This window comes from Nymphalis io, chromosome 12 (assembly GCF_905147045.1).
Source record: "Nymphalis io chromosome 12, ilAglIoxx1.1, whole genome shotgun sequence".
NCBI classification, from domain to species: Eukaryota; Metazoa; Arthropoda; class Insecta; order Lepidoptera; family Nymphalidae; genus Nymphalis; species Nymphalis io.
In genome coordinates this window covers 1,086,061-1,099,007 of record NC_065899.1, presented here as the reverse complement: position 1 = coordinate 1,099,007, position 12,947 = coordinate 1,086,061, and the positions used below count along the sequence as shown (strand labels likewise).

At 41.1% G+C, this 12,947-nt stretch overlaps 1 protein-coding gene across 2 annotated transcripts; it reads left to right on the top strand.

Annotated features, from left to right (window-relative positions):
• Positions 1–625: 625 nt before the first annotated feature.
• LOC126772166 (integrator complex subunit 7) lies at positions 626–12,798 on the top strand. Of its 2 annotated transcripts, none has more exons than XM_050492376.1 (16): positions 626–778; positions 855–1,269; positions 1,340–1,452; positions 1,566–1,699; positions 2,102–2,290; positions 2,365–2,519; positions 2,939–3,065; positions 3,231–3,406; positions 6,284–6,469; positions 6,659–6,789; positions 7,387–7,765; positions 8,023–8,224; positions 10,173–10,414; positions 10,775–10,853; positions 11,072–11,266; positions 11,639–12,798. In XM_050492376.1, exons 1-16 carry the CDS (start codon positions 691–693, stop codon positions 11,693–11,695), a joined length of 2,868 nt encoding a protein of 955 aa, XP_050348333.1. In that variant the 5' UTR covers positions 626–690; the 3' UTR covers positions 11,696–12,798. The 2 variants fall into 2 exon arrangements, with proteins under 2 accessions (XP_050348333.1, XP_050348332.1); XM_050492375.1 differs by having other exon boundaries at positions 11,060–11,266.
• The last annotated feature ends 149 nt before the right edge of the window (positions 12,799–12,947 follow it).

Genomic DNA, 12,947 nt, shown 5'->3' with positions numbered 1-12,947 from the left:
CGGTGGGACATTCAAAGACTTTACTTTTGTCTAAGCATATAATATATTGTAAACAATTTATAATCATAAATCGTACAAGATCGATTTATGAGTTTTAAAAAAAAAATCACGAACAAATATAACTGTACAACAGAGCGTTCTTTTTTTGGAAGTGGGTTGACAAATTCCTTTTTTTTTCTTAAAATGTATATGTATGGAGTACAACTAATAATATCTAAAATTATAATATCTATGCTTTATTCTAAATTATGACTATAGTCATAGGCGATAGCTATCGCCCAACAATGTTTTTAATTTTGCTGAATTAATTTCTCTTATTATTGTGAATACTAGCTCCATCCAACGTCTACAAAAAAAAGTATGCGAATTGCAATGAAGAATGTTTTTTATAGATGGCGCTTTCGAAATCAGACAATGCTTACAAATTTTAAAGAATGTTCTAGATAAATTAAACTTATCACTGTATCAATATTATATTAATAATTAATATATAAGCTATTATTACTAAGCTATTATATATTACAATTAATTAAAACATATTTTTTTTAGGACGAAGTTCCTTACGATCTGTTTCTCGACTATCAATTTGTCAATGTCAATATTTGTCAATCTGTCAAATCGGCATTCATACAAAATATACAACGGTGTCAAAAATTAATAATAAATAAATTAATTCGCTATTATTTAAAAATGATTGGAATTAGGTTAAATACATTTAACGATAGTTCAGGGGAACCAGAACAAGATGCGAATTCAGCGTTAACTGAACTAGATAAAGGTTCTTACCTTTATTTAAAATAACCTAAACATCTACAATAGTTTATACTTGAAAGTAATCAAATATTTTTTTATAGGTCTCAGATCGGGTAAAGTCGGTGAGCAGTGTGAAGCTATCGTTAGGTTTCCGAGGCTGTTTGAAAAATATCCATTTCCAATATTAATAAACTCATCATTCTTAAAATTGTCTGATGTGTTTCGTATGGGCAATAACTTTCTACGCCTGTGGGTTTTACGAGTGTGCCAGCAGAGCGAGAAGCACTTGGATAAGATTCTAAACGTTGATGAGTTCCTGAGAAGAGTATACAGCGTCTTACACTCTAATGATCCAGTGGCCAGGGCCTTAGCACTGAGAACACTTGGTGCTGTTGCCGGGATTATACCGGAGAGGCAAAATGTACATCACGCGATACGACGAGGACTGGAAAGCCACGACAATGTTGAAGTTGATGCTGCTATATATGCCACTACAAGATTTGCAGCTCATTCTAAGTAAGAAAATGAACAATAATCAAGTAATTAACTAAGTATTTAATATTTAATATTACTCAATTTATTTTAGCTCATTTGCTGTGGCAATGTGTAACAAGTTGTCAGATATGGTGGAATGCGAGAGCACAGGAGCAGAACGAAGAGCTAAGCTCGTCAGAGCATTAAGAACCGTGCATGGTGGAGGTAAACAGTCTAAATTATTTATTATCGTACAAAAATGTTAACTTTATTACTCTCTAGTCACTTGATGCAACTTCAATTGACATATTTGATAACAATCTCATATTATGTTACAGCTGTTCGTGCCCAAGGTGTACTGAAATTGCTCAGATCGCTCTTAGAAAGGTTTCCGTCATCCAGCTCAGTGCGTGCTGCAATCACAGCTCTTACTGCCATTGCTGCCGATACTGTTGTCCATGTGCCTGATCAGGTAATTAAACTATGATAATATATAAACATTGTAGAGTATTTTTATCAAACATGAATTTCTATAATTAAACATTAAGATAGTACAAAAGCTTTATAAAGAAGTTTTATGTTTGACAAGGATTATATTTTTTTTTTACAATTAATATATAATACTATATATGATCTGTGTAGTCTTACTTTACAATAAACTAGTTTCCGCCATACTTCGTACATAAGAGGAATTTAAGGGCAATGTTCTATAATTATAAAGTGTAACAACAAAACAAACTTTATATAATATAATATCATATAAGTAAAGATGTAGTTATACAATTGCTTTGTAAGATTTTTAAGTGTGAATTTTATTTGCAACAAATTAAACAAAATTTCTTTTTTGTTTTAATACAAAATTATAATTCTTCAGGTAGAACTTCTACTCAGTCTTGCTATGAATGACGCGCGTTCCGCCGTCCGTCGGGCGGCCCTGCTGGGATTGAAAAAGTTAGCTGAACATGCAGCACTCTGGCCGGCTGAGTGCATCCAAAATCTCGTCCACGCCGCGACTGACACACAGGACCCGGAACATACTATGCTCTGCTTACAAGTTATGCAGGTAAGGCTCAGTACAGTCGCACCATCAGGGTGGGTGCGTGCGGCGGTGGCACTAAGGAGTGGTGGTGCGCGCAGATGCTGGTGCGCTGCCCGGCGGTGTGCGCGGCGGCGGGCGGCGCGCGCGGCTCGCCCAGCGCGCTGCGGCAGTTCTGCAGCGACGCGGCGCTCAGCGTGGAGCTGAACCACGCCGCCATCGCCGCCGACGTGCTGACGCGCATCGTCGTGCACTGGTGGGCGACGCTGATTATTTTTTTTTATTATTGCCTGTTTCTAACGCTAGTTACAAATAGAATTAAAAAATAAGATGGTTATTTTATCCAGTGTACTAAATTTTTTAATTCAATGTTATATATATAGCTTGGTTATATAATTTTAAAAAATATTTATTTTACTTATGGATTATTGCTAGTAGAATGTCTAATTGACATTTACATTTTTTATATAGATACTGGCATCTGTTATCTTTAACATATTTTACCCTGATATCCGCTATTCACAATCTTTCGATACGAAAATACAAGATAATGACAGCAGAGCTTGTGAATTGTCTATAAATTTTCCATAGACAATGTTTGTATCCATAACAAACACGAATCACCTCTTAACTATATATGATAACTGGACATTAATCACCTAACTATTGTGTTAGTTATGAAGAATGTCTTCCGGTGGAAGGAGCTGATCTGATGTTGGCGCTCGAATCTCTGGTCATTGCCACCGGCCTTCCCAACGGACACAACAACATACACCCACTGCGCATGGCTCTACGGTGTCTGGTCAGTTCTTTCATGTTTCAAAATTTAAACACAAAACTTTTGTGATGTATCTCTAAAACTAAACAATTTGACATAATTTGTATAAAAACTACGAAGTTCTTTGGCAGTTCTTAGAAGAATCATAACATATCATATACATATAATGTTATAATAAAATGTTTGTAGGTGAAACTTAGTACAGCGGAACCAGCGTTGTACGCGCAACGGACTGCAGCGGTGGTGGGTGCCCAACTCTGCGCTGGAGGTAAACGGCAAACTGCACTGCTGGAAGCGCTGGCGGCGCTGGGCGCGCTCGGGGCACCCGCACTGCCGCATCTCCTGCCGGCCTTGGAGCAAGCCAAGTAACTAACTAAATAAAACTACATGTATTTTGAAACTACTGGAAAGCAGACCATTCGATGATGAATTGTCATTTAGATTGTGATAGTCACCACCCATATACTACACTCCCGAAAGAATCACCCTAGCCTAGGCAATCTCAAGGGTGTTGTTACAAGGCTGACTAACTTAAACTTTCTTGTATTAAGTGCATGTGTCAATAACATAAGTGCTTACTGTCTGAACCGACCAAATAGCTGAGAAGAACAAAGTCATAGCTAAAGCATTCTTAAATCTACAAACGATTATAAAAGTTTGGTGAAATCTGTATCTGTCTACTCACCACCCAACCCCAGTCAACAGATTGGGAAGAAATGCGCTCTTTCCTTGCATGCTATCCTTGGCAGCGTGTGTGCTTCTCATCTGGTGATCCCTCGATTAGCGCGTAAAGTGTGACAGATTTGCTACGTCTGGCTATGGAATATTTTATTCCATTTTCAGACGTGCCACTCTCCACTAAAGCTCAACCTTGGTTCGGACCTGAATGCGGATGCGCTGAAGCGTTGAAGCATCAAGCGTACCTGTCTTGGGTTGATGCTCGTATCCGCAAAGCGGGGGATATACGCCAAAAAAAGAGAGACTAATAAAGCCGCCAAGTCATGCAAGAAAGCTATGCAAAAGTCACGCTTCGATCACATTAGTCGAATACTTACTTCAGAAGCCTGACGAGAAGCTTGCTCACACCGCTGAAGAGAAAGCAAATCCGTTTGCGTCTCTATTTGTGGAGTCTTCACGTCTTGACGCTGGTAGCGCGACACCTCCAGCAACACGTAGCGCCGACACTCATATGAGTGATATACGCATTCGGCAAGAGGAAGTTCGCAAAACGCTACGCAGTCTAGACGTGAACAAGGCAAGCGGACCTGATGGCATTCCAGCAATTGTCCTGAGGAACTGTGCGGCTGAACTGTCTCCTATCCTGACACGTCTGTTTCGACTCTCTCTTGAGATTGGTCAAGTGCCTAAGTCCTGGAAGCTTGCTAACGTGCAGCCCGTGCCTAAAAAGGGGCAGTCATGCTGAGCCTGCCAATTACAGATCCATCTCGATTACGTCCATTTTGTGCAAGACAATGGAACGTATCCTAAATACTAAGCTCCTGACGTACCTGGAAGTAAATGACATTCTCAGTGACCGACAAGTACGGGTTTCGCCGAAACCGGTCCACTGGTGATCTTCTGGTGTACGTCACACACATCTGGAGTGAGGCCATAGAGAAACACGGGGAGGCAATTGCTGTTTCCTTGGATATCTCGAAGGCCTTTGATAGGGTTTGGCATGATGGCCTTATCAGCAAGCTTCCTGCATATGGCCTGCCTGCTAGCCTGTGTGCGTGGATTTCAGACTTCCTGAGGAATCGATCGTTACGAGTAGTGGTTGATGGCCACTCGTCGGATCAAATGGCTATAAATGCCGATGTTCCCCAGAGGTCAGTGCTCTCGGCGACACTATTTCTGCTGCACATTAATGATCTACTGATGCCCGGTATCGATGGGTACGCAGATGATTGCACAGTTGTCGAGAGCTACAAGTCCAACGCGCGAGCTAGTGAGGCCCAAATCGAGGCTCAGAGAGAGGCCATGGTGGAGCGCCTGAGCGTGACCCTTAAAGCAGTGTCCGATTGGGGCGATGCCAATCTGGTCAAGTTCAATGCATCTAAAACGCAGGCGTGTTTGTTTTCCGCCAAAAAGAGGGAATACCAGCTACCTTCCTCCTTCCGAAATGTATCTGTACCTATAACTGACCATCTTGACCTTCTTGGCATTACTCTCACGTCGACTCTAAATTTCGGCTCTTTTATTGAGTCCAAAGCCCAAATAGCCTTTCGAAAACTTGGTATCCTCTCCAAAATGAGACGTTACTTTACTCCAGAACAACTGCTCAACTTATATAAAGCACAAGTGAGGTCATGTATCTCTATACATGACCTCACTTGTGCTTTATATAAGTACTGCTCTCACCTTTGGGATGGCTCTGCCAAGAACCACCTTCAGGCTCTAGAGTTGATTGAGAGGCGTGCCAGAAGGGTGATAGGAGACGACGCATTGGTCGAGTCTAGGCTCCAAAGTCTTGAACATCGACGTGTGGTGGTGGTGTGTGGACATTTCGGAGAATGTGCTCAGGAATTACACGAACTGTTTCCTCCAGCCCCTTTTTACTATCGAACGGCCAGGCAAACGTGACCAAGGCGCCATAGGTACACAGTGGAAATTCCCCGCCTACGTACGAAGCGCTTTGAGTCTACATTCATCATTCGCACTGCGAAACTTTGGAATGCTTTGCCTGAGTCCGTATTACCCGATAGGTACAATGTTGATGTCTTCAAATCCAGAGTAAACAGGTTTCTTATAGGTAAGCGTGCTACATCTTAGACCGTGTCGATGCTTAACATCAGGCAAGTCAACGGTCAAACGCTGGTCTAATAATAGTAAAAAAAAAGACGGCTAAATCCTTTTTCTCATAATATAATGGTGACCATGTATACATGCATACTGGTGGTAGAGCTTTGTGCAAGCTCGTCTGGGTAGGTACCACCCACTCATCAGATATTCTACCGCAAAACAGCAGTACTTGATTTTGTTGTGTTCCGGTTTGAAGAGTGAATGAGCCAGTGTAATTACAGGCACAAGGGACATAACACCTTAGTTCCCAAGGCTGGTGGCGCATTGGTGATGTAAGCGATGGTTAACATTTCTTACAATGTATATGGGCGTTGGTGACAAGAAAAAAAAGTAACGTTAATCATTTTGTCTCGTGACTGTAATTACATCAGCTATTATTTATATTATGTTATGTAACTTAAGGCTTTAGTAACAAATTTATTTTTGTTGTAAACACCTAGAGAAGATTGCAAAGACCCCGCATACGATGGTACGACCCTCGTGCTGATCTGCACCGTGCTGCTACAGGAGCGCGCCGGAGCGGCTCTTACGCACAGGATCAACAAGTCCTGGGAAATGAAAATAAAGGATGCTATCCAGGGAGCTGACGGATGGACGAGATACAGGGTTGCCAGGGCGTGTTTAAGGTCAGATAATATCAGAAATAACCGAAAAGGCTTTATAGAGGTCATCGCCGCACATAGACATTGGGGCTTAACAAAAGTTGCTATTTTCCAAGCCATATTTTTGCGATTATAACTTCTGTTGATATAAAACTGCAAAACTTAAAACTAACAAACGATATAAACGCATTTTATCTTCAAATATTCCTGTAGATATGGGCATCAGAACTTGGCTGCTGATATTTTGAAGCGACTCTCCAAAGAAGCCCCGAGCGAGTCAGCTCAACGTTGGCTCACTGCACTGTACAGAGCTGCCAATGCCGATGCCAGGCTGTTGGAAGAAGGTATGCACTAACCCTTTTGTCTGTATCAATTTTATAGGCCTAAAACATTAAAGATAAAACGCCGCTTTGAGGTACGCCGGCCTTGACCTTTAATGACCTTCATCAGTGCAAAAATAAGATGATCATGTGATGACAATGAAATTATAGAACAATACCATAAGTCACAGCATGAAACGCATTGCTGTAAACTAAAAATTCTCAACTGTCAACTGATCAGCGTGTATTGGCTTTGTACGCAGAGCAATATGGCGCCCACTGCGTTCAGCGATTTGGTCAAATTACGCGCGATATTTAAAAATTATCGATTGATTAAAAATTTGTTTTTTTGCATTGGTTTGTTTGCATTATATAATTTATGAGATACTTTTCAAAAATGGGTTTAATATCCTAAACCATCAAATATTTAGGCATCAGTGTCGTTAGTAACATAAACAATTTGTGAATATATTCAACTTGAAAAATAGTGAGCTATTATACAAAATAATAATTAGAATATTATAACGCGAGCAACCAACGATGAAGCGAATCAAAGAGTGAATTGAACCGGATGTGAAATTTCTTGAAGTCATAAACTCACGTACTATGTGTATTACGCAGGAATATCCGGGCTCGAGGAGGCGAGCGCCGGCTGGGAGAGCTTCGGCGACGGCGGCGCGGCGGGCGGCGGCGGCTGCTCGGGCTGCGCGGGCTGCGGCGCGTGCACGGCGCTGGCGCCCGCGTGGGCCGCGGCGCGCGCGCGCTCGCTGGCCGCGCTGGCCCGCGCCGCCGCCGCCGCGCGCGCGCTGTGCACGCAGCCGCCGCCCGCCATCGCGCTGGCGCACGCGCAGGCCGCGCGCGACCCCGCGGCGCGCGCGGGCGCGGCGGCCGGCGCGCTGCGGGCCGCGGCGCGCGCGCTGGCGGCGCAGGCGCAGCGCTACGCCGCGCTCGCGCGCACCGCCTTCCACGCGCACGACTGCACGCTGCGACACCTGCACATGTATCCTTGCCGCCGCCTTACTGTATCGCGTGGCCAAATAAAATTTTAAAGTTTTTCAGAAACGATACCTAAGTTTTATCATATTTGTCGCGGGGGTGAACTTTTTGGTATTTGTTTTTTATATTTGTCTGTAATTAAGGACTAGACTAAAGAGGAATGCCTTTTGACATAATTTAAGCTCAAGTTAATATTACCGTAGATACCAAATATTTCTGTCATAAATTAAGCGCGATAAAAGTACCTTACAAGAAACTCAGCTCGCAGCACACGTACGCGCAAATGGCGCAATTCCTAGACCGGATAACCTCCAGCCAGCAGGAGCGACCGGAATCGGTTACAAAGGAAATAAAAGCTACAAGTTTAGAGGAGACGATTATGTTGGCGCCCTCGGTCGCCCTCGCCAAGATCTCCTCCAAGCTGTTCGATAACCCCACCACGAGCCCCGGCATCACTCATCGGGTAAGTTAAACTTGACCAAAATTATGATAATTACGAAATACGTTTTTGTCTTACGTGGACGGACTATTTATATGCTTAATTTGTTTTTTATAATTCATCTCGTGCTCAGTGTTGAAACCTACGTGAGAAGAACTCCATGCATTGTGTGATAGTCCGCCACCTGTTCAATCACTAACCCGAGGGAACAGCGTGGTGTATTTCACCAACTTTAAAGATATTCTATCAGATGTGACTAAATATCGTCCTGTCATACCCTGATGGCAGACCGATTTGTTATAATAGAATTATCAGGCGATCAGTCCAAGTTGAAGACGTTAACATTAGGTCCTTACATATGACATTGGCATTTTGTACGGGAGAAATATAAAGTCATTTTTTTTTTGTTAAATATATTTAATTAATCAAAGCATGCACCGTTGTTATCTATGCACTTTTGCCATCTCATAGGTAGTTTATTGATCCCTTTACTAAAAGAACCATGGGAGCGAGAATCAATACTCTTTGAAGGCGATTTGGACTGCCGCATCGGAGTTGAATTTTTTTCCTTGTAAGAAATTGTCCAAATTCCGGAAAAATGTAATCTGTTGGAGCAAGGTCCGGGGAGTACGGTGGATGTCGCAGACATTCCAATTATAGCTCATCTAACTAAGTGGTTGTTTTTTGTGCAGTATGTGGTCTTGCGTTCGCGTTGCGTCGTGAAGTAGCAGTGGCCTAGAGCGATTGACCAATCTCGGTTGTTTAGCAGCTAGTTCTTTCTTCATGGTTTGCAGTTTCTGACTATAGATATCTGCCGTAATCGTTTTGACCAGATTTTAGAAAGCGAAGCGAAGTAGTGAACGACACTGGCGCTAGTCCACCAAGCACTCACAAGTAACTTTTTCAGAGTCAATTTTCGTTTAGGACAGGATTTGGCTGGGTCTCCAGGGTGCAGACATTGCGAAGATCGCTTGCAATTATCGTACAGTATCCACTTTCCATCACAAGTAATGATTCGAAATTTAAAATCCCTTCATTATTGAGTCGGTTGAGCAAAGTAACACCAGCAAAGTAACCAGAGGCCTGAAGCTATTTCTGAAGTGCTTTGTGATTGATCCGCTTCCACAATAGCCTTTAATTCTTCATTTTCCACTTTGGTCTCCGGCCGTCCACGGGGTTGGTTCTGAAGGTCGAACTTTCCAGAACGAAAACGTTGAAACCAAAAACGTACTGTGCTTTCTTTTGCGACACCAGCGCCGGACACATCATTAATCTTTCGAGCTGTTTCTGCAGCACTGGTGCCACGGTAGAACTGGTACTCGTAAGTATACCGATATTTCATGTTTTCCATTGTGCGGTTATAAGCGACGTCAAAGAAAAAAATAGTGAGGAAAAAACAAATGAATGACTGTTTTCAAAACTATTTGAGTTTTGAAAACAGTCGTTACAGTACCAGCTAAATGAATTTATAAATTTAAATTTGGAATTCTTAACCAAAGACGAGATATTTCTGATCAAAGTGGTCAGTACGACAACACGGTAATTTTATATGTAAGGACCTAATAATATGCCTATGTATATATACCTTATTCCAGTCAACGAAGGAGTGTGTTGTGTTGTGTATCTTACTCAAAAAATAGTTTTACATATTCCATGCGATTTGCTAATAGCTCTGCTATATTATGTTACAAACAGTGCTCGATTAATTTACCATTAGTTATAATACAACAAACACTATTCCACTTAACTAGTTATAACCACGTTCATTTAACTTCCAAAATTCCGATTTAATATCCGCGGACGTTCAAAACGCCATTTTCTCGTGAATGCACAGTAAATCCTGTATAATCTATGATAGATCTATGATATTTATATATAGATGTGATTGTCTATTTGTCTGCACTCGTCCCGTGGTCGGGAGAGGCTCCACGTCCAGTCGCGTCTGCATCTCAATGTATTGTGGTACCGGCAGCACGCGGAGGCGATCCTGGCGGCGGTGCGCGCGCTGGCGACGGGCGCGTGCTGGCCGCGCGACGTGTGCGGCGGCGCGGGCGCGGCGGGCGCGGCGGGCGCGGGCGGCGCGGGCGGCGCGCTGTGCCGCGTGTCGCTGTCGCCCGCGCACCGCCCGCCGCCCGCCGAGCACGCCGCCACGCTGCCGCTCGCGCACCGCCTGGCGCTCAAGCTGGAGGGCGTCGTGCTGCCCGCGCCCACGGGGTACCGCGTGCACGCCCTCGTGTGGGGGCGGCGCCTTAATAATATTACAATTCTCTACTATTTTTGTCAATAATTTTTAAACATTAATGTGGCTCAACGGGCGGATGTCTATCTGATGGTAAGTAGTCACCGTCGGCAAACGATATGCATTGCTGATGACACCACTTTTATAGCCATCAATGTGGGATCTAGGATGTTATGTCCCTTGAGCCTGTAATTACACTGACCTATTCAGCCTTCAATCCAAAACACAGCAATACAGAGTACGGCAAAATTGATGACTTAATGATACCTCGAATCTGTCCAGCGAAAAGCCTTTCCACTAAAGAAATCCAACTGACCTATTGTAATATTTGACAGGAGAAGAAAGCCGAAACGTCAAGTGAAGGGAGTGCAGATAACGGTTACGGCGACCCCCCACCCGCGCACTAACGAAAAGGTATTATTGAAATTTTATAAATATTTATATATATGTTTTTTCAATCTTATCTTGTAAGATAAATTATGGATTATTATTTGGTTTTGACTACGTTGTTATATATACATAAATAGACTATACGCTTAGAATTATTTATGGTTTTTAGTTTTGCTGATTTATAAAACATGATAATGCCTTATATGAATTAAACTAATCAATAATAGCAGCGATCCTTCCAGACGGTGGAGCTAACGAACATCCCGCCAGTCCTGACCGCGGTGCAGACCGTGACGCCAGTGCGGGACTTCTTCTCGGCGCAGCAGCTGGTTAGTGTAAACGCGCCCGGCCTGTACACGGTGGCAGTGGAGGCCGCCTTTGTCGATGAACGAGGCGAGCTCTGGCACACGGGACCTAGAACGGCCATCGTTATAAAGGTACCAGGCTAGAATCAAACCATGATTTATTAGAGAAAATATTAACAAACATTTCTTGACTTATCCATACTCTCCGAAACGCTGATTAAATTCAAAGTCAGATTAACTGATTTGACTTTAATCTGAATTGTCATTGGTCGATCGCGGCCAATGACGCAATAAATAACCATTAAAAGTCCGTATTTTAATGAGATTCAAACAGATTAGTTACATATATATATATATATATATATATATATATATATATATATATATATATATATATATATATATAATGCACATAATTTCTGCTATTAATATTTGTTTCTATATATTATATTGATATTTATAAAAAAAAAAACAATGATTTTATAAACATTAAAAATTTTCCAGGCTCACGAAGATCCAACGACAAAAGGCAATGCACAATCGACTAGAGGACGGTTTTAATAAGAAATACTTTTTTGTAATAATTACGACATTCACGGTCCTACTTATAAACATCGCTGTGTGGCTGTTTAGTTAAAAGTCATTATTGATTTGACATACGAAAAAAGAAGACAGCATGTTTTAAATAATTACCCGCTAAACAACGCTTATAAGTAAGGTTGTGCGTGTTTAAATATAACCTTGTTTCATATATAAATATATTACTTGATTAAAATCGTAAATGTAAATACTTGAATTCAAAATATGAGCTAACCTAAAAACTCATTGAAAACTATACAAAGTGCATTAAATTAAAATATATAAATTAATTCGTCGTGATGTCATGTACGTCATGATAAGAAATATTCTTATTTAATTTTTGCAGTTAACTTTGTGTTTGTTTCTTGTACTAATGTTATTAGTACCGCATTTTCTCACATAATTAACAATATTTTCCCGCACATACGTAACATTAAAAAATTGAGAATTGATCCATGAGGGATCCCGTACCAAGACCCCAGAAGATTATTTAACGTTGACTCTGAAGAAAATAAGTCAACAGGTCGAGTGCACATTCTTAATGCCGTTGCGATATAATATCCACAGAGCCACAACAAGTTCCTGTGGTATCATGTCTCCTTACGATTCGCGGTTTAAAAAACACGTTAACTTTTATTTTATTACTAATAAACAATTACTTGAAGTGGCTTTTAGATTTTCGGTGCACTAGTGCGACGGAATGTTGCCAAATATGGCGTACAATACAAAAGACGGTTAAAATAAGCAATAAATAATTACTTTTAATAATAACGTTATACGGCTTTGGAATTGCGTTTAATGTTAAAAATTTACATTGCATGACATTTTTATTTAATACATATGTACTTAAATAAATGTGATTAATCAATGAAATTTAGAGTGGCAAACGAAAGTTAAGCCTGACATTTATGTGAAACATTTTACATGGCAACATTCTATAAATGTCACTACCACCCGGCATAAAATGATTTTATTATTGAAAAATGAATAAAACTGTAAAAAGAGATGTGCGAAAGTTACTATACACTATGATGAGTATGCTTCACTAGAAATTAAATTTTTATATTCTGATTTTGACTCATAAAATAAATTAATATTTAAATAATTAACTTTTTATTTTTATCTACATAAACATTAAGTTTAATGTCTATTAACATGTTCTGCCTTCTGTGGCATCTTACTAATCTTCGCTCTTAAGTTAATAGTTTATATAAAATTATATCATTTACATGCG